We start from the raw sequence: 26,245 nt of genomic DNA, 5'->3' as shown, positions 1-26,245 counted from the left end.
TCTCCTCTCCTCGCTGGTTTTCTCTTTTTGTTCTTTACCTTGCTTTTTCTTTTTTCTTCCTTTTGCATGCTTCAATCCAAGATCTCTCTCTCATTACTTAGTATTTTTAAGAGCCGTTTGCGGTAAATTGAAGCCCACGACGAGGCCTTCAGATCCATACCAGCAATTTCAGCATTTGGCCACCTTAGGGAGTCCGAAAATTTGGACCCATTTTGAGAGTTTTGCACAATTTTGAGATAGGGGTCTCTAATTCCCACTTTCTTGCACCTTTGTGAATTTTTCTACTAAAATTCTTATCAAGCATGTATAATTTGAGTTGATTGTTTCTAAATTGACTTACTTGGGTATGTAAAGCATGTTATTAGATGTATTGTTTGATTTGAATGAAAAGTATGCTTAAGTGTTGATTTTTTTATGTCTATTGTGTTGTTAATTGCTAGAAATGATGAATGTAAGTATGTATAATTTTCTTCGAATTTCTTGTAAAGCATGCTTATTTATATTATATGAAAATCCCTTATTGTCATGGTATTAATAGTATGAGAAGCATGCTAAGTTTAAATTTCTTATATGCCTAGAATGTTATGTGTTATGAATTTGGGTTCGATTTTTATTGAAGCTTTGAGTTAATTATTTTATTTTATTTTATTTTACTTTATTTTGTATACAAGAATGATGTATATAAAATATGTGGAAGTTGATATTAACATGTCATGGAAAGGCATGATGCATTCATGCATGACATTGGGCATAAAAAAGGGGAAAAAATTTGAGTTGAAATGGAAAATTGTTTTTGAAAGAAATAAAAGAAAATATTTTGGTAAAGGTTTTGATAAAAGTTTTGCGAAAAACCCGGTCGCCTAGGAAATTGCCTATGGGTCCGTGGCGTTAATGTGATACAGAGAGAGCTAAGGAGACTGCCCTAGCGTGATTGAGTTAACTGCATCCCAAATGACGCCCTGGAACTTGCCTTGTGGTCAGGGACAGTTAATTAATTCTTCTCTCGTGCCGCCATGGAGCTGCCATGGGACGGCTTACATTAACGGTTTGGAAATGATAGCAGAAATGGTTTTGGTAAAAATTGGGGAGTGACATTGCATGGCATTGCATCCTATTGCACGACATAATTTAATTATGACTTGGGTTGTCAAATTTGTTGCTATGTTTACCCCGGTATGGTATAATCCCGCTTCTTTATTTTTCTATTCATTGTGTGGATTCACGGGGTCACCAGAGGTGTGTCTTAGGCACCACCTACTGAGCAATTTGCTTACCCCTTATATTTATCATTTTTCAGGACATGGAAGGGAAGTGGCGGACGACGCTCCTCCATAGGGTTCGATGGGTTAGTAGACCGTTTTGACATACCTTGCAGTTATGATATCATTTTATTATTTATTTATTTATTTATTATTATTATTATTTTATAAACCCTGAGATGATATGTATATTATGTATTGACATAGGAAATAACGGTAATGCCCTTAGTTGACCTCAGGTTTGGGTAAGGACCCGGTTAACGATTCGGACCCTCGGGTTCGGGTCGTTACAAAATTGGTATCAGAGCAATGGTTTGAAAACTAGTCGGACGACGGGTAGAGACCTATTTAGGGTTGTGTGGGAAGTCGTTTGCGTTATTTAAGTGACTAATTACTAGAGTGTTTAGGTGTTTGAGAAGCATGCCTACTTGTTTACTTACTTACCTATTTATTTGCTTACATGATCACATGCTTATATGTTTGCAGTTTTGAGGGCATGTCTAATTGCTAAGTGCTTATGTGTTTAGATCCTAAAATTTGTGTTACATGGCCATGCATGTGAAGTAGTCATATAATCTAAACTATGAAAATGAAATGTGAAGGTAATTGAAAACATGTTTTACATGATAAGATGGCAAGCTGTGAGCACGGATCGTGTAAGTGTTAGTATATGAAATAATGAGGAAGATAGAAAAGGATATTTAATTTCACATAATAATTTAATGGATTTATCGTTTAAACTTCTGTGATAGGACACGGTCGTGTCAAGAGTTATGTTTCGGTTATTATATATATAGATATTAGTGTATTTTGTGTATATACCTATATTCTTATGCATGCATGTGGTCGAGCATGGGAAGGTTGCTAGTACGGTGGGGAACTTGTCATGGCATTGAGGATTATGTAAGTTTTGACTTTAGTAGGCGAGAAGCTCGGTTGCTCTAAAGTTGTTGGGTGAGTGTTCTTGTCGAACTAATGGCGTGGGTTTCTAGATCGTGGACTGAGCTATTTTGTACAGCCATTTTTGATCTTCTTGTTGCATTTGGTGGGGTGCTTAGAGCATGACTTTAGAATGGGTTCATATTTCATTGCATGATGCCCTTGTTGCATGTGAGTTTCATGCGTTGGTGTATGGGTTTTGGTGACCATGGAGGTCGGGTGTGCGAGTGAGGGCTTTGGTATGCCCATAAGAGGTTGGTGTTAGTGACTTGGGTCACGGTTTGGTGCGGAGGTTCTTTTCGAACCGGTAGTGGTTAGTGTGACAGTGGTTGTTTAAGTCACGAATGTAGTCTATTGGTTGTAGGTGTGTATTACGGGTGTTCTAGTACGGTCTGAGGAAGTGTTTTGGTTCCGACTATCATGGAAACTTGTTGGATTCTGTAGGTCGGGGGTGATATAGAATCGGTTACTGGGTGTCGCGCATTTTGTGGTCTTGTAAGAGTTTGTTTTAGAGACTGGTTTGTCAAGGTGTGATTTTCATTTTGGATAGTTGTGGGAGCGTGTTGCTGGTAATTGACTCTCGGTGAGTTGATTACTTGGTTCGGTGGATGAGCGGGGATATAGGTTACCACGGTTGTCGAGAGAGTCTTGAGGTGGTGTATAGTGGTTAGTTTTAGTCGTATGGAGCAGGATTGTACTATAAGGCAAGTTATTTGAGGTCATTGAAGTGCTCGTTGTTGTGGATGAAGTGATCGATAATAAGTGTGTGTTACCAAAAGGACTGTGTTTTAAATGTTGTAAGTTGCGGGCTGGGGTTGTATTTCAAATCAAGTCTGACATATCAGGAGATAGTGTTTGGTGTTTGAGGATTCTAAAAGATAGATTGATGATAAGAATGATTGGGATGAGGTTGATCTTGTAGGTTTAGTTGGTAGGCCATTTGACCTTTGTCGGGGCCAAGGGTGTTCTGAGAAACAGTGCGGAGAAGAAATGATGATGTTGAACCTAGTGTGTGAAGTTTTCTTGGTTAGACACGTAGATCGCATTAGAAAGAGTGGTTTAAGTAGTCAGTTAGGCGTTTGTGAATGATTGTATCGTTGATGATTTTAAGGAGACAATTGGGTGTTGAGCATTTCGGATCTTGTGCTCATTTTGTTCCAGGATTTGTCGGCATGGCATTGCCGTATGGAGATTCTTTTCTAGTGGTAAATAGTAGTTGTTATGGGTAGTATCGAGAGTTGTGCTTATTCTTTTGTTACAATGGTATTATCTTAAGGATGTTCAAGGAAAAACTTTTTGAGTAGTGACTTGATGATCTGATGGGATAAGAGGTTTAAACTGTTGTTGAAATGAGTGACAGTGGAGGTGTTATGGTGTCATGGTGTGATGTTTAGTGCTGATGAGCAGGATAGTTTAAGGTATGATCTGAGGATGGATTGGAGATTATAAGCTGTTGTTGTGTGCTGATAGGTAGGTGATGGGATTGTGCGCCAGTTGAGGCGATTGTGGATAGTTGAGTTTTTAGAACTAGCGAGAGCGGTGTTGCCGGATAGACACCTTTTTTCTTTTGAGGAGTTAGTGGAATGTTGTGACTGAGGGTCTTGTGTGCACGGTGTTCGAGGTAACATCGTTTTGAAGGGTGAAGGTGGAATGGATGGTAAAGTGTCATTTTATGGCTTTGGGGTTGTCATTTGGGAGTGATGGTTTCCAGATAGGACGGAACGCGGTGTCCATAGTGCTATGATTGTTTCTAGTGATCGAGTGTCGTGAGCATTAATGCTCTTATTTGATTGGTCTTGGTTAGCATAGTGTTGTGGAGAAGTGTGTATGAAGTTTCTGTGTTGATTGTGTAGGACGGTCCGTTTGTGGCAAGGTCGCTTTGATTGGGTGTCCACAAATGGATGAATGATAAGTAGTGTGTGACAGGTTGTCGGGTGCATTTGAGTGCGAGTCGTCAGTCTCTTATGAGAGCTGGGTTCGTTGCCCTTTCCGTTTGTTCTAGTGCCGGCAAGGACGTCGTTTGTTGTGAGTCTTGTTCTCCATTTAGGAGTTGTGCGCGACCATGGGTGGACAGACCTATGAGTGGTTTGTTATGTTGTTGGGTTCATCAGTAGAGGTTCTGGTTGAATGGGTTGACTCACTCCCTTGGAGGGAGGTGGAGTCTTGGGCTTCTGTACTGCCTGTTTTGAGTATGGTTTTGACCGATAGTATGCGAGGCACGAACTATCGAATAGGATTGTATATTTTCAGTGTTAGGTATTGGTGGTGGCGGGAAGGAATTTGTCATAAATGAAAGATTGAAAATGATTAGGTGATGTGATGTGACACATGTATTTGGATGTTTTTATAGGTGATTGATTCTAACAGTGTTTCGAGGACAGGTGTTGGTATTGTCGAAAGTTATGCAGCTAGAGAATGATTATGGGATTCCATTGAGGATAATATGAATGATTGACTTTAGTTTTGAGATTTCAGGCATGAAATAGTTACATTGTGTGTTTTGACGAGGTAAGAATTGAATCGAGTAATGCTATGGAGTTGTTTACTTAGTATAGGCGTTAATAGGAGATTAGAGATCTTTTATGCTAGTTGATGACTGTGGTATTTGGTGCCGTATTGCTTTTAGCTTTTTATAGTTATTTGATTAAAGTATGATTGGGATTTTTAGAGTATGTATATGGCTGTATAGTTGTTAAGGTTACGTAGAGCGATGGATTATTGTGAGTGGATCTTATTGTTGTTTTGTGGACTGTGTGAGATTTTGTTTGACGTTTGGACTTGAGGATAGGAACAACATCTGTGTTGAGATCGGATCGAGGATGAGAATGGCCTAGCCAACCATTTCTCCTAAATCAATCCCTCTCTAGCACGATGTTGGGTCAAAGGTAAATGATTGTTTTAGGTTCTCACGAATAGTGAGAGTATGGTATTGAGTGTGTGTTAGTGTGGTGGTGTATATTCAGGAAGTTGTATCGGGTGACGAGGTGTGTTGGGTGGGACCCAGTGCACGATCCGTTTAATTATTAAAGATCTTGTTCCAAGGATTTGTGTCTTGGGTACAGGATAGTACGCTTATTGATTTGGTGACTAATGTTTATGCAGTTATTGGGGGACTCATTGTTTAATCATTATGTAATTGTTAAGTGTAATGATTGTTATATGGTGTGATTAGTAGTCGTTGGTACGATTATGTGGTGGTGTAGCTACGTACTAAATAGTAAGTGTTTGGTCTGTCAGGGACGTGTAGATTAGAGTTGAGATTGATTGATAGATGGATGGAATTTCTTGTTTAGGGTTTAATGTGTCATTTGAAGGATGAGTGAAGGTTGGATGTTGTTACGTTCCGGGGTCTTGTAACCATTTTCCTTTCAGGCTTTGGAGCCTTTCATGGCAGTGTGGAGTGGACTGATGTTCGTCTTAAGTCAGGCATAGAGCCTAGTTGGTCTTATGTTATGATGAAGTGGGAAATGAGTACCGTTTTGGGTTTTGGTGACAGTGGTGTGTAATTGCCTGATAACGTCCAGTGTCAAAGGCAATAATGTTAGTGGGTTCATAGTCTCAAGATTTCGTGAGGTGTTCTTGGAGAGTGTGTGGCTATGGGCCTTCATCACAAGGAGGGTAGATTTCGAGGACGAAATCTCTTTAAGGAGGGTAGATTGTGATGTTTCCAATTTTCGGCATTTTTCATTTTTTTGAAAATTTTTGTCGCTGTAAGGGCAATTTCGTCATTTCACGTTTTGCACACCAGACATCAGGGGGTGTGCCGGGTGTGTCAGAGAGTTGGTTGGGGCATTCCATTGAGTTCAGGACTCTTGGAAATGCAAGGTTAGTCATTTTCGAATTTTTTCATTTTTCGCACCGGACGGACCTGTGTGGGGCCAGCTATCGGTATTGCCATGTACGGGTATTTTAGTTGGGTCCATTTGCATCATATTTATTCTTATTTATTGTGTTTTATGTGGTTGCAAATTATATGTGTAATTATGTGTGTGTGTGGTGTAAATTAAAAACAAAAAGGAAAAGGAAAAATAAAATAAAAAAATGATGGAACCCACCAATATCAAACTTAATGCATGAGACATGTTTGGTCACCATTCTCTCTTCTCCCCGCTGGTTTTCTCTTTTTGTTCTTTACTTTGCTTTTTCTTTTTTCTTCCTTTTGCAAGCTTCAATCCAAGGTCTCTCTCTCATTACTTAGTATTTTTAATAGCCGTTTGCGGCAAATCGAAGCCCACGACGAGGCCTTCAGATCCATACCAGCAATTTCAGCATTTGGCCACCTTAAGGAGTCCAAAAATTTGGACCCATTTTGAGGGTTTTGCACAATTTTGAGGTAGGGGTCTCTAATTCCCACTTTCTTGCACCTTTGTGAATTTTTCTACTAAAATTCTTATCAAGCATGTATAATTTGAGTTGATTGTTTCTAAATTGACTTACTTGGGTATGTAAAGCATGTTATTAGATGTATTGTTTGATTTGAATGAAAAGCATGCTTAAGTGTTGATTTTTTTATGCCTATTGTGTTAGTAATTGCTAGAAATGATGAATGTAAGTATGTATAATTTTCTTGGAATTTCTTGTGAAGCATGCTTATTTATGTTATATGAAAATCCCTTATTGTCATGGTATTAATAGTATGAGAAGCATGCTAAGTTTAAATTTCTTATATGCCTAGAATGTTATGTGTTATGAATTTGGGTTCGATTTTTATTGAAGCTTTGAGTTAATTATTTTATTTTATTTTATTTTACTTTATTTTGTATGCAAGAATGATGTATATAAAATATGTGGAAGTTGATATTAACATGTCGTGGAAAGGCATGATGCATTCATGCATGACATTTGGCATGAAAAGGGGAAAAATTTGAGTTGAAATGGAAAATTGTTTTGAAAGAAATAAAAGAAAATATTTTGGGAAAGGTTTTGATAAAAGTTTTGCGAAAAACCTGGTCGCCTAGAAGATTGCCTATGGGTCCGTGGTGTTAATGTGATCTAAAGAGAATTAAGGAGACTGCCCTAGCGTGGTTGAGTTAACTGGGCTCAAATGACGCCCTGGAGCTTGCCTTGTGGTCAGGGACAGTTAGTTAATCCTTCTCTCGTGCCGCCATGGAGCTGCCATGGGACGGGTTGCATTAATGGTTTGGAAATGATGGCAGAAATGGTTTTGGTAAAAATTGGGGAATAACATTGCATGGCATTGCATCCCATTACACGGTATAATTTAATTATGACTTGGATTGTCGAATTTGTTGCTATGTTTACCTCGGTATGGTATGATCCCGCTTCTTTATTTTTCTATTCATTGTGTGGATTCACGGGGTCACAAGAGGTGTGTCTTAGGCACCACCTACTGAGTAATTTGCTCACCCCTTATATTTATCATTTTTCAGGATATGGAAGGGAAGTGGCGAACAACACTCCTCCACAGGGTTCGATGGGTTAGTAAACCGTTTTGACATACCTTGCAGTTATGATATCATTTTATTATTTTATTATTTATTTATTATTATTATTATTTTATAAACCCTGAGATGATACGTATATTATGTATTGACATAGGAAATGACAGTAGTGCCCTTAGCTGATCTCGGGTTCGAGTAAAGACCCGGTTAACGATTCGGACCCTCAGATTTGAGTCGTTATAATTCAAGACCAAAAATTTACTCAAAATAGCTTTTTGTCGTTACGTAGAAGCAATAAGATCATTGACTTGGCCCAAAGAACTTAATGATTCACATGATATGGTGAAAATAGTAATTCAACTTGTTGAAAGTCTCTTTAGTCTATAGAGATCACAAATTTGCATTTACAAATGATTTAGAAGTCCATATGATATTGTTATTGCTTAGATGTATATGTCAAAGGTAAGGTTGTTCGCATACGTCTATGTCCAAGTCGTTAAAAAATGGTAGGATGAAAGTTTTATAAAAAAATATATGTATATATATCTATATATTTATATACACAATAGGAAACCATAAGATGTGGTTCAGAATTGAAGCTTGTAGATTTTTTCTTTCCATTTTAAAATATCAATATCAACTGGGGGTGTCCTGCAATAGGTCCCAAAGCTGGAAAGAGGCATTTTAAGTTTATATATCTTTAACGAATATCAGCTGGGAAATACTTCTTCAAACAATAGAATATTCAGGAACTCACCCTTATCACAATCGGCGGTTCTGAAACTGGTAGCCACCTATCGCCGGAACCCTAAGATCTTCGAACGGGGAATACATTTCTGCTCTATCAACTGAATGGTCACTTGTTACGATTGGTAATCGCCCACCACCAACGCCTACAGATTGAGCTCCATGGGGGTGATCGAGTGCTATCCCTGATTGTCCCCTCGTCTCTTCGCCGGATTGACCTGAAATAGCCATTGCTAACTACCTGATGACCAGTGGTTTTTATTAATGGTTATTTCAATTGTTAAAGTGGTATTATTGTTGGGCTGGTTGATTGCTAACTACTTGGCATGTTGGGCTTTTCTTTTGGCCCACGTTGAGCCTTGAAAGTTTACCTATACGTATATAAATTGCTTCATGGTAACCGGATTCCTAAAGACTGCAAATGAGTCGAGTCGAGCAATTAAATACTGGAGTATTACTTTTCAAGTTCAAGTTTGGTTTGTTTGCTTGTTTAAGTAATTTTAATCTTACTCTCAAGCTCCTTTTAGAACCATCAAAATTTTTCGACATTAATGTAATTAGTGACGGACCCAAAAAATTTTGTTTAGGAGGGACGGCCTTTTAATTTGTGAGACAAACTTATATAGTATGTCTATTTTTGTAATTTTAATGGGATTTTCTTCATAAATTTTTAAAAATTTAAAATATAAAATGCAAAAAAATTAATTAAGTAGGACAAATTGTAATTTTAGTGAGAGTATGTTCATTAATTCTAAAAAAAAAATTAAAGTCTAGTTCGTGCCTGAATGTGATGTTGTCTGTACTTTATTGATATATTCTGATATTTGGCAAAGAAAGGACAACTTGCAATGCAGACCATACCATACATGGTCACATCCTCTTGAAAATTGGTTAGTGTTGTAGACAGCAACGTGCTTATTTTTAAAAGGAAGGCGATGAGTGCATAAAACTTATAATTTTATACTCAAAAATAAATATTTAATTAATTTTTTTATTACTTAAATATTCTTATCTTTCCTTTTTCATGTTGTATAGATCTGTTTTTAGAATGAGGAGAAAAGAAGTAAAATGGCAAAAGCGTGAGATTTTTATGGCTGCTAAGAATTTATTTATTGCTGATGAAGAGCACTAGAAGCATAGTAGGAGAAATGGTCAAGCTCGTAAGTTTATAACCAACTTTATAAATAGGTCTCCAATTCATTCTAGACTTGATTGTAGCACAATGTTTAATGTATTTTTTATTTTTGATTTTCCCTCGGTATTCTGATTTAGTGTAAAGATGTGAACAAACCCATGGACTAGTTTTCAGTCTAGTTGTCACTTTACATCATTTGAGATTGAGGAGAGAAATATAACTAAATGCACACTAATTGACCTTCTAAAGAGTTGAATTGAGTTTTGAAACACACAACTTTAAATTTAATTTAAGATAAAAAATCTACTGCTCATGAGCTTTCCTGATAAACACACAGAACCATTCATACAAGTAATCATAATGAGCCTTCTTTTATTGAAATAAGTGTGTATTGAAATTTAAAAGTAAGCTCTCATTGTTGACAACTGATATAATGAGCCATCATTGAGATAAATATATGAAAGTGATTATAATAGCATACATGGTAGGAAGATTGGCGCAATCTGTTGATCATTTCTTAACTTTGGGAATGAGGACCAAGGGATGTTCCTTCTGCAATGTCACAGCAACCTTCTTATTCACGTCTAGCTCAATGGGATCACTTCCATGTGGAAGTGACCAATCAAAACAATGAATCAATGAAGCAACTATCAAAGGAACAAGCTTTGCTGCAATGGGTAGGCCAGGGCAGATTCTTCTCCCTGCACCAAAGGGTAAGAACTCCAAATCATTCCCTTTGAAATCCAAAGTCGAGTTGAGGAACTGCTCTGGCTTAAATTTCAATGGATCTTCCCAAATCATGGGGTCTCACCCAATCGCCCAAACATTTACTAGTACTTGAGAATTCTTAGGAATGGCGTAATTCATCACTTTGCACGAGTCAGGTGAACGGTGAGGAAGCAGAAATGGTCCTGGAGGGTGCAACCTCATAGTTTCTTTGAAACAGGCTTGTAGGTAATGTAGCTGTGGTAGATGGGATTCTAGCAAATCTTGTTTGATTTCTCTTGTCATTTCTTTGTGGACTTTCTTCATGGATTCTGGATTTTTTATCAATTCTGCCATCGCCCATTCAATCGTTGAGGTACCAGTGTCTGTACCAGCAGCGAATAGCTCCTGAGAATGCATCATGTGTATGATTGATTTTTAGATTATATGCCAAACAATTGGAACTGAAACCTCAATAGAAAACGAAAAACTAACGCAATGCATTTTCTCCATATCAATGTAATTTGTGGATTCACCGACCACACCACAGCTAAGAATAGTATGGAAAAACTTGTCTGAATCAAGCCAAACTAGTCCTGTTCAAGCTTGACAAGGCTAGTTGTGCCTTGTTCTAATTAATTAATCTGCATTCTATTCATGTCAAAGAGTTAAAATTTGACTCTCATTACATAGTTCTCTAACCTGGCACCAGTAAGTTTACATTTTAGTATTACCTTCTTGCTTTTGACAGCAAAGATGGTTTCCATATGATTTCAGTTGAAAGAAAATTACTTCAAAAATGCAAAACTAACCTCTACTTTTTTTATTATTTCTACATTAGAGTTCAAAGCTTGAACATTTCCCTTATGGTGATTTTCTTAGAGGGTTAAGTTATCTCAACTGCATCAGATGATCATGAACAAAAAAAAATTGACCTCAAATTTCACTGAATAAGCCCTTGTGATAACCCGGATTTTTTTTTTTTAAGATTTTAATTTATTTCATTATAATTTTAGTTATCATAATTAATCAAATGATTGGAGACTTATCAATTGGAGATTGATTAATTGGAGATAATTTATTTGATTTTTGTTACATATTATATATATATATTATGTCTATGGTAGCAGGCCAGTCGAAGTGAATTGAGAAAGATGAAAGAGGAATGAAAATGTATTTTTTCCAGGACCCATATAATGGGTTTGTTTTAGTTATTACATTATATATATATATATATATATATTTATATTGTTGATGGAACAAGGGGATGCAGCCAGCCGTGGGACAAGAGAGAATGGAAATGGGAAATGGTAATATGTATTAGCGCGGGTCCCACAAGAGATATTATAGGTTTGATATTGTGTTATCACTTTTGTGTACGCGCGTGTGTGTATATAGAGTACAAAGGAGACTATATGTTATATCTGCCAAGATTTGAAAAGAGAAAAGTGAAGATTAATGGCGTGAAAGTGGTGGGGCCCACAAGTTTATTCACTTTTAATGGCCCTAAGGCCATTATGCTGATCATTTTTCTCACTCCTTCCCACTCAATCACTCTCTGCATTTTTTTTTTTTCTCAATTTTTTTTTTTTTTTTTTTTTTTTTTTTTTTTTTTTTTTTTTTACAATTCAAGCCTTGATCTCTCTTTTGTCTTTGGGATTTTGATTTTGCCACTTAAGGCAAAGTTGACGAGCGCGCCGAGATTTACGTTTTGATCGGAGCAAAGTCCCGTTTGACCACCATTGGATTTCGAAATATTGGGCATATTTTGGGGCTTTTCTTCAATTAAGAGGTATGGGTTTCTAATTCACATTTTTTTTAGATTTTTGTGAATTATTTTTCATGAATTGTTGTATAGTATGTTTAATTCTTGTGGATCATTGCAAAAATGATTTATTTGTTATATATGTGATATGTAATTATGTCATTTTATGAGAAAACATGTCTTGAATGATTATATTCCATGTCTTACGTATTTGAGTTACCGGAGATATAGTAAGAAGCATGATATGTGTATTATATAATTTTTCTCCCAATTGTGTTTATGATTAAGAATTTAAATGTATAAAGAATTATGATGTTTAAGTGGTATGGTGCATTTATGCATTTTCATTGGGCATGGAATGGGGGAAAAATTGTTTTAAAAAGGCAATGAATTGTTTTTGGAAAAAGTTTTTGAAAAGTGTTTGTGAAAATCGCACGCCTAGGAGGTGCCTAATGGTCCGTGGTGTTAATGTGATCTAGAGGGAAATGGATAGAGACTCTAGTATGGTTGAGCTACATAGGCCCAGACGACGCCATGGAGGTGCCATGTGGTCGGGGAAAGCTAGCTAAGCCTTCCCTCGTGACGCCATAAAGGTGCTATGAGTCGGGTTGCATTAACGGTTTGGAACGGTGAAAAAGAATTATTTTGAAAAATGAGAAACGACATTGGCATGACATTGCACTCCATTTGCATATTTGGTGTATTTGTGTTTCAATAACAATTATTTATAAGCTTATAGTTGTGGTTGTTGATGTGCATTCCCTATGACATGATCCCGTCTACTTTTTGCCTACTCTTTGAGTGAATTCACAGGGTCATAAGAGATATGTCTTAGACACCTCCTGCTGAGCTTATGCTCACCCCATTATTTTAACATTTTTCAGGTTTGGGGAAAGAAGGGGCAGGTGACAACCCATTGCAAATTAAGACTGGACTGGAACTCTTATTTTGTTGTCTTTTGTATAGAAACATGATCATGTACCTTTTATAAAAAAAATTAATTAATTAAGTGTAACTTGTATAGTGTTGTAATGGTAGAATTTGTATAAATAAATATATTTCATGGATTGTAATTTAATGTAATTAAAGTGATTCCTTGTTTTGAGGAGATGGAGGAACGGGACATTTTGTATATATGTGTTGATTTTGGGGATGTTGTATATTATTGCAGTGTGTGTTGGGATATGATAGATTAGTTTTGAGACTCAGTGAAGCCATTGCATTTTATATGTATTTCAACAGGTCATAGTAGGACTTTTTCTGTGTAGGTCATGCCAAAATTTTTATTTTTATTTATTTGTTATTATTATTATTATTATTTTGGGTCGTTACAAATTTGGTATTAGAGCTTTAGGTTCGAAAACCTAAGGACGACGGGTAGGGTTGACCTAAGTGGGACTTGAGTTGATTTGAAAGTATTGCCAGTTAAAGTGTTTATTGTTTTAAGCAGCATGCCTACTTGTTACTTCCTTATGTGTTTATGGTTTTAAAAGGCATGCTTATTTGCTAAGTGTTCATATGCATACATGTTTAATTGCTAAAATGTGTGTTATATGGCCATGACGATGAAATGTATAAATAATTGAAAACATATTAATTATGATATGATGACAAGTGTGAATTCGGTGATAACGACAAGTGGTAGGCAAGGTGTGTGCAGTTTTATTTTAAATGTTAATGTGACAAATATTAAGTACGGTATATGCAAGCATGTCTCGTATGGTATTGTGACGATTATTTAGGCATGATTATGCAAGTATTTTTTTTTTTTTTTTTAATGAAAGACGGGGTGTTTAAAATTTTATTTTTTGAAATGATGGGATACGATTATATCATAGTATGGGGTACGGTTATTATGTGTGTGTTCACGTGTGTATATACAGTTGGGTAAGCGATGGTTGCTAGAACGGTAGAGTACTTGTTGCAGCATTGAAGGTTGTGTAGGTTTTAACCTGAGTAGGGGAGGAACTCAGTTGCTCCAGGGTTGTTTAGGTGTCGGTTCTTATCAAACGAATGGCGTAGGTCTTTAGCTCGTGGATTAAGCTATTTAGTGCATAGTTGCTTCAGTTTTCTCGTTGTTTTAAGGGCATAGTGCTTGGGGCACGACCTTCGAACGATTGCTATGGTACAGTGTGATGTCCAGGGTGAGACGTATGAGTTTCATGTGTTAGTGCGTCGGTTCTTGTGATTGTGGAGGTCAGGTCTACGATGTGACGTTTTCGTGAGGTATGTATGACTTTTAGAAATTAGTGTTTATGACTTAGGTCGCGGTTTGGTACAGGGGTTCTCTTCGAATCGGTTTGTGGTGGGTGTGATAGAGGTTGCTAGAGTCACGAGTGTAGTTTATGGGTTGTAAACGTGTATTTCGAGTATTCTGGTATGGTCCGAGGAAGCTTGTTGGTTACGCCTGTTAAGGGGACTTGTTGGGCTCTGTGAGTCTAAAGTGGCGTGGGTATTGACTAGAGTCATGCCAGTACTGGGTGATGGATTATTTGATGTGATTCAGTTCATGGGTGGTAGGAGTCAGTTTTAGAGATTGGTTTGTCGAAGAGTGATTCCCATTCCGGAGTGCCACGGGAGTGTGTTGCGGGTGATTGACTCTCGATGAGTTGATTACATTGCTTGGTTGATAAGTAGGGTTATGGGTTGGCACGGTTGTCGAGAGAGTCTCAAGGTGGTGTATAGTGGTCAGTTTTAGATGTGTAGTGTAGGATTGCACGATAAGGTAGGTAGTAGGGAAATGCTTGGTTTTTTGCAGATGGAATGATAGATAATAGGTAATGTGTACTAAATAGATTGTGTTTGAAAATTAGAAGTTGTGGGCTATGTTTGGAGTATCATGTGATATTGCTGGGTGTTTGAGGATTCAAGAGATAGACTGTCGATTTGAAATGATTGGGACAAGGGTGATCCCGTAGGCTTAGCTGGTAGCCTCATTTGACTTTGTCGGGGTCAAGAGTGTTATGAGGAATGGTGAAGAGGGGAGGTAATGATGTTGAACCAAGGGTGTGAAATTTTCTTGCTTAAGCACGCAGATTGTCTTGGAAAGAATGGTCGGAGTAGCAGATTAAGTGATAATAACTGATTGTGTTGTAGATGGTTTGAGGAGACATTTAGATGTTGAGCATTCTGGTTTTTGTGCTCATTTTCCTTTTGGGATTTGTTGGTATGGCATTGCCGTATAAAGGTCTTTTTCTGGTAGTAAGTAGTGGTTACTGTGGGGAGTTTCGAGAGTGAGGCATACTCTCTTGTTGTGATTGTGTTATCCTAGGGATTGCTTATGGGGAGATCGCTTAGCGGTAGTCTGTTGAGTCCGTGGGACGTGAGTTCGAGTTGTCATTCGAAGATGATGGTAGTAAAGGCGTTGTGACGTGAAGTCTTAGTTTTGATCAGCAAAATGGTTTACGGTATAATCCGAGGGTGGATTAGAGAGTATAAGTTGTTTGTTGTGTGTTGTTAGGTAGGTGATGGGATTGTGCGCCAGTTGAGGCGATTGTGGACAGTTTAGTCTTTAGAGCTAGTGAGGACGATGTTGCCAGATAGACACTTTTTCTTTTGACGAATCAGTGGGTTGTTGTGACTGAGGTCACGGGTCTTGTGTGCACGGTAATCGAGGTAGTATCGCCTGGGAAAGAGGAGATGGAATGAGTGGTAATGTGTCTTTTTATAGCTTAGAGGTTGTCATTTGGGAGTGACTAATTCTAGATAGAATGGGACGCAGTGTCTAACGTACTGTGATTGTTTCTAGTGTTAGTACACTGTAAGCAATTGAAGCTCTTATCTGATTGGTTTTGGTTAGCATGGGTGTAGCGGAGTAGCGTATGCGAGGTTCCAGTATTGATTGTGTATGACGCTTAGTTAGCGGCGAGATCGCTTAGATTTAAGTTCATGGTTCCGTACGGGCATCTGGTTAGTTCTTCTTTCAGTATGTAAAGAATCTAGTTCATCTCAAGTAAGATTGGGTGTCCACGGTTGGACAATTAGTGAGTAATGTGTGACAAGGTGTCGGGAGCATTCAGGTGCGAGTTGTTAGTCTCTGGTGAGTGTGGGGTTTATTACCCTTCCATTTGTTCTGGTCCTAATAAGGACGTCTTTTGTCGTATATCTTTTCCTCTATTTAGGAGTTGTGCGCGTCCACAGATAGGCTGACCCATGTGTGGTTTGTTATGCTGTTAGAGTTCACCGATAAAGGGTTGGTTATTTTGGTCGACTCACTCCCATGGAGGGAAATGTAGTCTTGGGTTTTAGTAATGCTTATTCTACGAGTGGTTTTGATCGATGGTGTGTGAGGCACGAATTGCAGAATAGGAATTGTGTGTTTCTAGTGTCTGGTTCCAGCAGTAATGGCTAGGGGATGTGTCGTGAACTGTAAGTTCGAGGATGATTAAGTGTTATTATGTGAGTCATGCACTCGGATGTTTTTATAGATGTTTGATTCAAGCAGTGTTTTGAGGACAAGTGTCGGTATCGTTTCAGGATTATATGATTTGAAATGTGAATATATGATTCCTTTGAGGAGTAATCGTAGTAATTGACTTTGGTTTTGAGATCTCAGGCATGAGATAGTCGCGTTGTGTATTTTGACGAGGTAAGAATTGAATTGAGTGAGGAGTTGTTTACATTGTATGGGTGTTATGAGGAGATTAGAGAGCATTTATGTTGGTCGATGATTGTGACGTTTAGTGTCGTGTTATTTTTAGCTTGTTATGGATTGTGTGATTAAAAAATGATTGAGATTTTTAGAATAGGTATATGACTGTATAGTTATTAAGGTTACATAGAGCGATGGATTAATAGTGACTAGATCTCATGGTTGTTTTGTGTACTGTGTGAGATTGTGTTTGAGGTTTAGACCTGAGGACAGGAACGACGTTTGTGTTGAGACCAGATCGATGATGAGAATGGCCTGGCCAACTATTTCTCTTGAATCAGTCCCTTTTTAGCACGATGTCGGGTCAAAGGTCAATGATTGTTTCAATTTGTCAGAGATAGTGAGAGCACGGTATTGCACGTTATGCCAGTGTGACAGTGTAGATCTAGTCTGGGAAAGACCTTCGTTTGAGATAATGGTGTTTTATAAATTCAAGTGATTTGTCTCGGGTGACGAGGTGTGTTGGTAGGATAAAGTGTCCGATAAAGGATTGTGGTTTGACCATTTGATTATTGAAGATCTTATTTTGAAGATTTAGGTTCTGGGTACAGGACAGTACGTTTTATTGTTCTGGTGACTCATGAATATGTAGTCATTGAGAGATTTGTTGTTTAGCCATCTTGTAGTTGTTTAGTATAATGATTGTCGAATAATACGGTTGGTAGTCGCTGGTGCAGTTATGCAATGATGTAGCTATGGGTAGTTAGCGAGTGCTTGATCTGACAGGGATGTGTAGATTTGAGTTTGAGTTTGATTGTGCGACGGACGAGATTCTTTGTCTAGGGTTTTGTGTATCCTTTAAGGGATAAGTTGGGATTGGAAGTTTTTGGGTATGCGGAAACTGTCTGATCTGAATTTCAGGACGAAATTCTTTTTAAATGGTGGAGAATGTGACAGCCCGAATTTTTTTTTAAGATTTTAATTTATTTCATTACAATTTTAGTTATCATAATTAATTTGATTAATTATGATCGGAGACTTATCAATTGGAGATTGATTAATTGGAGACAGTTTATTTGATTTTTGTTACATATTATCTATATGTGTGTGTGTATATATATATATATATATATATATATATATATATATATATATATATTTGTTTATTATGTCTATGGGTAGCAGGCCAACCGAAGCGAATTGGGAAAGATGAAAGAGGAATGAAAATGTATTTTTGGCGGGACCCATATAATGGGTTTGTTTTAGTTATTACATGCGAATTGGGAAAGATGAAAGAGGATTGAAAATGTATTTTTGGCGGGACCCATATAATGGGTTTGTTTTAGTTATTACATTATATATATATATATATATATATATATATATATATATTATAATTTGATGGAACAAGGGGATGCTGCCAGCTGTGGGACAAGAGAGAAGGGAAACGGGAAATGGTAATGTGTACTAGCGCGGGTCCCACAAGAGATATTATAGGTTTGATATTGTGTTATCAATTTTTTTTGTGTGTGTGTGTGTGTGTATATATAGTGCAAAGGAGATTATATGTTGCATATGCCGAGATTTGAAAAGAGAAAAGTGAAGATTAATGGTGTAAAAGTAGTGGGCCCCACAAGCTTATTCACTTTGAATGGCCGTAAGGCCATTATGTTGATCATTTCTCTCATTCCATCTCACGTAATCTCTCTCTGCTCTTCCTTTTTTTCTTTTTCTTTTTCATACAGTTCAAGCCTTCATCTCTTTTTAGTCTTTGGGATTTTGATTTTGCCACTTAAGGTAAAGTCGACGAGCGCGCTGAGATTTACATTTTGATCAGAGCAAAGTCCCATTTGGCCACCATTGGATTTTGATGAGCGCTGAAAAGTATACTTTTAAACCTCTTAAGTTTGAGTATTATAGGACCTTTATCTATCTTATTTACCCGTTTTAGTACTTATTTGTGTTTTTGTCTATTTCAGGTCAATAATGTTAAAATGGGCTAAAAACGGTTTCTTAAGGCCTTTTTGGAGTCAAACTAAGTCTAAGTGAGGATCCGGAGCAAACGGAGGCTGATTTGGAGCAAAAAGAGGCTGATCCTGAAAAGCTGCCAAGTCTGATCGATCCAATTTTTTCTTTAATTGATCCAACTTCTCTGATCGATCCAACTTTTTCTTTGATCGATCGAACATTGCTGGCAGTGAGCTGTCTTATTCCCGTGCGCACCCAAAAGTCCACCTACCACATAGTACGGGATTAGATATTTTTGGAGCAATATTCCTAACTTAGTGACTAAGAAAATGACCTTTTATATAAAGAGAAGTGACCCATTTGTAAATGAGCTTTTTGTCATTTTATTTTTACATTATAATTTATTTTTCTCTCTCTAGTAAAGTTAGAGATTAGGGTTAGAAGAAAAGGCGGATATACTCACCATTATACTACATCAATTTGGTGTTCATCTAAGCGGCTTTAACTCGTCAAATTTTGGCGCCATTGCCGGGGATTAACGGTTTTGTTGGAATTAAACTAGACAATAGTGTTCATTTGATTGCTTCTATTTTTTATTTATTTTCCATTGTATATTCTTTTCTCTTGCTCTCATTATTATTTGTTCAATTAGGTACTTGACTACAAGGAAGGCGAACTTTGGAACTTGAAGCAATTATTGGAGGTTAAAGCTAAATTTGGAGTTGAAGTGCTAAAGGACCGTTGTGAGCAATTCTTGGAACTCTTATATTTTAATTGTTTCACTTCTTTGCGTGCTTGTGATAGCCCTTGTTGAGGCTCATTTTATTGCTTAAATTTTTGTCCAAGCATAGGCCCTTGTTGAGGCCATTATTTGTTGTATTTGGGTTTTAATTGTGAATGGAGGAATTGTTTGATCCAAGTTTGGGGGGAAATTACATCCCTTCACCTTATACTCCTCCATCATATTTTAATCCTTATGAGATTGTGTCCAATACATTTCAACATGCATCATCTTATCATGGACTTGATCACTCATTTAATCCTTCTTATGACTATTACCCTCCACCACCATTTTATGATGAACCAATTCCACCACCTTCTAGGTACTCACTCAGATTTGAAGAAAAAGTGTTAGTTTTACTTGATGTTCATATTTCACAAACTGCACTTATTAATTCTCATTCTCAAACTTTAGCCAAGCTTGAAGCTCAAGTTGAGCAAATTACAAGTACTCTTTCTCGTCAAGAGGAGGAGGAAGAGGCAAATGAAAAAATGGCAAGAACTTCAATGTATATAGATGAGGATGATGAGAGTGAAGAGGATGAAACAAGTGAGCTAATGCCTATCACTCTATCTTGTATAGAGGAGGAAGTGGCAAGTGAGTTAGTGGCTAATCCAATAAAGCATAACATGATTAATGAGGACTTTCCTTGTTTTGATTATGATTTTATCTATGACATGGCTACTTTAGAGAGTGAGAAGATGTTGACCACACTTGAGGTAGGAGAGAAGGAGGAGGAACTTGTTGAAGAGGGCCTTCCTTCTATTATCTCCAATGACCCTCTTGAGGAATACCTTTTTGAAATGTATAAAAATTGTGGTTTTGACTTTGAAAGCTCCAAAAATGAAGTGAACTCTCTAATGGACTCCTTCGCTAATTTGGAAGGTGAAGAGATGGTTATTTTTGCGGAGGAGAAAAAGGATGAAGAGAAGGTGTTTCTTGATATTCCAAATGAGTCTTTGAAAGACATTGACTTGCCAATTCACATAGGAAGTGATTCTTTGAATACACTTCAAGAGCACAAAAATGATGCAAGGCTAACCATGATTGATTTTGTTTTCAAGACCGTGGATGAAATGAACAATATCATCTCTTTCATTTCTTTTCAAGTTATTCTTTTGGAGGATGATTTTATTGTTGTAAGTGGGACATTAAATGAGAAAAGTGAAAAGAGGATCAATAAGGATGTTTCATATCCGGTTTTTTATTCTTTTGATTAGTGAGTTGACCCAACGTCTTGCTAAAGACGTTAAACACTAGTATTCGTAGAGTTTCCAACTCTATTCCTATCCCATTTCTTTTTATTATTTATTTTTATTTTCCGTTCTTGTGTACATTTTTCCATCCAATTTTTAATTTTTATTCTTGTTACCATCATTGGGGTTTAGCATAGGATTTTATGCACTTTCATCTCAAAATGATGCATTTGGTACCAGTTCGATCGATCACAAGAGCACCTTCGATCGATCGAACATCATCTTTGCAAATTTTCATCTCTCTGTTCCATTGTTCGAAGAGAACCTGCATATTTCAGCTCTCAGTCCCATCGTTCGAACTTTCTGTTCGATCGATCCAAGTAAATTTGATCGATCCAGGAGCCCTCATGATCGATCAAGATTCCATACTTAGAAAAATTTTCAAAGCACCGCAAATTTTATATCCACTATCCCATCGTGCGAGCATAGATCAATCATGGTGTGATCGATCCAAGTCAAGATCGATCACAACTTTACCCTTTGAATTTTTAACTTTTTCTTCTTTCTATTTTTCATCTTCTTTGACTTTTGTTATTCCTTTTATTTTATTTACTCTCTTTTCTCTTATTAAAAAAAAAAAAAAGTTTTAAAATTTGTTTAAAATACAAAAATATTTTTGTTTATTTTATTTTATTTTTGAAAACTCCAAAAAGATTTTTATTTTATTTTATTTTCATTTTTACTTTCAAGATTTATTTTTATTTCAAACTTTTTTTTTTTTAAAAAAAAAAAAACAAAAAATCCCAAAAATATTTTTCTTTTCTTTTCTTTTATTTTATTTCCTTTTATCTTATTTGCAAAAAAAAAAAATCCAAAAATATTTTGTTTAACTTGAATTTTTAATTTTTCTTAATTTTTAATTTTTAGTTTTTAATTTCGAATAAAAAAAAAGAAGATGGTTTTTCAAAGAAGCATTCTGTCTTGCTAGAGACGTTAAACTTAGCAACCATTTTGCATATTTCTTGCATTTTTCATTTCTCGCATTTTTCATTTCTCTTTACATGTTTTCACATATAAAAAAATAAAATAAAATAAATAAAAAAGTAAAAAATAAATAAATAAATAAAATAAAATAAAATTTTATTTTGCATCTCTTATTTCATTGCATGTTTATTTGTTTTATTTTTGTATGTGTGTACATACTTGTTATGAAAAAAATTAAATTAAAAAAAAAAATGATTTTTTTTTTTTTTTTTTCATTATTTTGGTCTTGCATCTATCTTATTTTTTATTTTTCATTTCTTGCATTGTACATATTCTTTCATTACATTTTGCCTTATTTATTTTTCTTTTTGCATTTTGTTCATGCATTTTATTATTTGTTTTTCTTATTTTTTTTGTATATACTTGTTTTCATTAAATGAAAAATACAAAAATTTGTTTCATCATTGTGCCCTTATGTGTACTCATGCACATTTCATGCTTTAATTAGGGTTTGATCTCATATCTCCCTTTCATCTTGTGCTATATTGCCTTAAAATGCTTGATTTATTTATCTTCTCCCATTTGATATTTGATGTAAGTATGCTCATGTGGTTATTCAAGTAGATTGTTGATTCCAAGTTTGGAAGAGACGTCTTTCGAATTGGATCATGACCAGGCTTCACGTCTACACCACCACGGTATACTCTTTCCATCTTTTCCATTGTTCTCATTGCACATTGAGGACAATGTGCGGTTTAAGTTTAGGGGTAAGGTGACTTTGTTGCATTCTACTTGAAATTGAGCTTTAAATGCATGATTGAGATTTGAGATTGATGTTAGTTATGATTTTGATCTTTTGAGGACTATATTGCTTAAAATTTAAAAATTGCTTAACTTGAGAGTCCAATACTCCTTGTATGCCTTGTGGATGCCATTTAAGGGTAAATTTTTCGAAAGATTGATATCTTGCTTGCACTTGTGGTCCACATCATCTTGATTTTGTGATTGTTTTGAGATTCACTCTAAGATTCTACACTAGTACAGGCGCACACTAGTATTCATATGTGGGGTACATGCTTTGTTGATTCTTGAATTGGTTATATCCCAATTGGACTAGTAGTGCATTGAAAGTTTTCATTCTTGATAAAGATGGATAACAACCCCTTTTTACTAAGTAGCAGGGATTCTAGCTTCATCAAGCATTGAACTTCTCGCGCCGAAAGGTGGAGGGCCCAAACTCTAGGTTAATAATTGGATTGATAAAAAGAAAAGAAAAAATGTTGTAAAAGCAATAAAAAAGTAAGGACTTCTTCCAAAAGGTGAGAAGTGGGAAATGATTAGATGGTTGTTGTCGTGATTTGTAGCCTAGTTGATTTGAGCTTGTAAGTCCGTAGGGGTGTTTGAATACCTAATGCCCTAAAGCCGTCTGGTTTGGGAGTCATTGAACTAACGCTCGATCTCATGAATCGCTAGAAAGCTTAATAGATCATTACATTACACCATATTTCCATCTTTGATCCTATTAAAAAAATAAAAATAAAAAAATAAAAATAAAAATCGAGTGAAAAGAATAAATGCACCTAGAACAATAAAGCTTTAATAAAAGGTCCACTTTTTGTCTTGATGATCGGTACTAGATTTGTGTGCTAGTTTGAGGGGATGTGCTCAATTCTTTAGTTGGCTAAGATAACAACATATTTGATGCCGGTTCACTCAAAAGAATTCTAGAGTTGTTTTGATTTGCATGATCATTTTCTTAATGTGTGGAGGACCATACTTGTTTGCTTGATGTTAAAATTTTGGGAGATTGCTTAAAAATGTTTGAAACATTGCATACTTGAGGTAGTTTTCACCCAATGATTGTTTCTAATATTGGTGTCTCTTTTGTGAGAATGAGCTTAATGTTTGTGGGTATCATTTCTGAAAACCCTCACGAGACTTCACTCGTCCACTAGGGGTAACCTAGGGGTTTAAAAGGCTTGTTGCATATGCTAAATGTAATCGTGTTCCCTACGAAAGTGGCGCTATCCATTTATTGCTTTCTAGTTATAGTTGTTTAGTTATTCATTTCATTTCTTTACTTCATAGTTCATTGCTAGGGACTAGCAATATGTAAGTTTGGGGGTGTGATGAGCGCTGAAAAGTACACTTTTAAACCCCTTAAGCTTAAATATTCTAGGACCTTTATCTATCTTATTTACCCGTTTTATTACTTATTTGTGTTTTTGTCTATTTCAGGTCAATAATGTTAAAATGGGCTAAAAATGGTTTCTTAAGGCCTTTTTGGAGTCAAACTAATTCTTGGAGAGGATTCGGAGCAAAAAGAGGCTGATATGGAGCAAAAAGAGGCTGATCCTGAAAAGCTGTCAAGTGAGATTGATCATGAGATCGATCAGAAAAATGAGATCGATTAAAGTTGGATTGATCGAACTTTTCTCTGATCGATCGAACAATACTGGCAGTGAGCTATCATTTTTCTGTGCCCGCCTAAAAGTCCACTTATCACATAGTACGGGATTAGATATTTTTTGGGCTATATTCCTAACTTAGTGACTAAGAAAAGGACCTTCTATATAAAGGGAAGTGACCCATTTGTAAAGGAGCCTTTTATCATTTTATTTTTCATTTTGTATTTTTATTTCTCTCTCTAACAAAGTTAGAGATTAGGGTTAGAAGAAAAGGGAGAAGTGGAGGTACATCTCAAGATCCATCTCTAGACCACTCTATCTCTCCATCTCTAGAGCTTCAAAGAAGAAGAAGAAGAAGAGGAAGAAGAAGATGAAGCCATATTTGGAGCTTGATTCCATGACCACATTTACCTCCTCCATGATTGGCTAGATCTACACTTAAGGCTTGGATGAGTCGTAAGTCTTGTGTAATCTAAACCCTTGTATTTCTATTTTTGGGGATTTATATATATTGTTGTGATTAGTGTTCTAGCCTTGTGATGAATCTTGGTATATTTCTATGATTTCTATGGTTTAATTCTTCCTATTAATTCTCTAGTTTGTTTACATGTCTATGTGTGATTAAATTAGGAATTATTTCTTACATGATTCATGTAATGACCTGATTATTTTTCTTCCTTTTCTTTTTCTCAGATTTTAACGGATATTTTTTTTCCGTTGTCTTTTCCTTTTTGGGTTCGGTTTTTCATCACTTGATATCGTCTCGAGTGCTCTAGAATGATTTCCGAGACTCTTTTCCTTGGATTGACAACTTCCTTTGGGAATTGTGTCATTTCCATATTTTATTTTTCCGAACACTATTCACATTTTGTCTTTTTCTCGTTTATCCATTTTCCTTGCATAACCTCACTTTTTGTGCTCGAATTTGATTCCGGTTTTTCATGCATTCATGATATTTGATTTCCATGATAGTGGTATTTTTACTTTTCTAGATAGCATGTTGATTGCTTACTTATTTCATAAAGGGGCATTAATGCATACTTTAGTATAATTATTCTTAACTTATGGGGTTTTAGTGTAATTAAATAAAGTAATTATTTTTCATCTTGGGGACCATTTTACAATTAAATTTGGAATATATTTTCAAAAAGGACCTTTTTATAAATTTTGAAAAGTGTGATAAGTGTCACACTCTCATTGGTCCACTTGTTGACATTTGTGTGGAAACACTTTAATGCATTGGATGATGACATTTGGAGGGTGAGTATTCACCCACTTGTTGGCCTAGGATTGGTGCACTTGTTGGCTTGGATGGTTGACAAGTGTAGGTGTGGGATTAAACATAAGAAGGAGCCATGGATTGGTGACAAGTGTAGGTTCACAATTTAGTCTTGCAAATATCTTTGGGCCACTTTGGGATTATGGTTTTAAAGGAGGGTTTTTGTGCAATTGACCATAGATGTGTGTGTTGACCATGGTGTAAGAGCACATAGTGAGTGGAGGATTTCTATTTCCTCCACTCACACTTAACCACATTATTTCATTCTCTTCCTTACAAGAAAACCCTAGCCTCCATGGATGGAGCTTGAAGCCTTAGGCAATGACCTTGATCTTTGAGGCCTTTCCACTTACTTTAGACCATAAAGCTTGGAATACTTTTTGTTCCCCTCATCCTCCTCTTCAAAACCCTTAAAGGATCTAGCCTAACTTCTAGTTTTGCTTTGGTATCTAGAGATTCAATTCTTTAGTGAGGTATTGATTTATTATTTTGAAGTATTTTTATGTCATTATTGAGTGTTTTACATGCATGGAAAAGAAGGACTTGTATTTTGCCCTTAAATTGTTTTAACTTGAAATTAATCTTGTCAAATTAAATATAGAATATGAAATTATACTCAATTATATTTCATTTAGTTTTGGTTTCATTTAATTTGGATTTAAAATGAATTAGTTATGAAATTTTGAAGTTGCAAGCTAGTTGCTGGAAATTTGAAGCTTTTCCTTTTCAGTCCAGAAATGAATTTTTATATAGAGCTGTTGTGCTTCAATTGCCTTGAAATTTTTACTGGAACTTCCTCCATCGATTTTACACTATTCAGAATTTTTTCACGATTTTAGAGCATTTCTAAATTTTTTTAAAAATCTGAAACTATCTGCTATCCATGTTTTTATTGTAGCTGAAAAACATATTTTTAGATGATTTATTTCACTAACCTTTTGACATTGGATCATGGCTTAAATTTTCAGTTTTATACTCTCGTATGTTTACTTCCAAAATAAATTAGGTTTGCCCAATTTGGATGTCAAATGAATTTTAGATGAATTTTCAAAGTTGGAAGCTACAGACTGAAAATATGTTTTCTGG

General features: G+C 36.0%; 1 protein-coding gene and 1 pseudogene across 2 annotated transcripts; one reads left to right on the top strand and one right to left on the bottom strand.

Annotated features, from left to right (window-relative positions):
- Positions 1–21,632, top strand: LOC132302843 (uncharacterized). Of its 2 annotated transcripts, XM_059799827.1 has the most exons (4): positions 1–6,531; positions 7,589–7,636; positions 11,867–11,979; positions 19,164–21,632. In XM_059799827.1, exon 4 carries the CDS (start codon positions 19,409–19,411, stop codon positions 20,510–20,512), a length of 1,104 nt encoding a protein of 367 aa, XP_059655810.1. In that variant the 5' UTR covers positions 1–6,531; positions 7,589–7,636; positions 11,867–11,979; positions 19,164–19,408; the 3' UTR covers positions 20,513–21,632. The 2 variants fall into 2 exon arrangements, with proteins under 2 accessions (XP_059655810.1, XP_059655809.1); XM_059799826.1 differs by lacking the exons at positions 1–6,531; positions 7,589–7,636 and having other exon boundaries at positions 10,574–11,979; positions 19,164–21,568.
- The window catches only part of LOC132304771 ((S)-N-methylcoclaurine 3'-hydroxylase isozyme 1-like), a 29,836-nt pseudogene continuing 13,583 nt past the window's right edge, over positions 9,993–26,245 (bottom strand).

This window comes from Cornus florida, unplaced genomic scaffold (genome assembly GCF_030987335.1).
Source record: "Cornus florida cultivar Cherokee Brave unplaced genomic scaffold, ASM3098733v1 CherokeeBrave_3.0.0_Hap2_Chr04, whole genome shotgun sequence".
In the NCBI taxonomy this organism is placed as follows: domain Eukaryota; kingdom Viridiplantae; phylum Streptophyta; class Magnoliopsida; order Cornales; family Cornaceae; genus Cornus; species Cornus florida.
Note: the sequence above shows the minus strand (reverse complement) of the source record. Positions and strands in the feature narration are given on the sequence as shown.

Excerpts from the sequence above, each read along its gene's own strand:
- LOC132302843 (XM_059799827.1), top strand. The coding sequence starts at position 19,409 with ATGGAGGAATTGTTTGATCCAAGTTTGGGGGGAAATTACATCCCTTCA.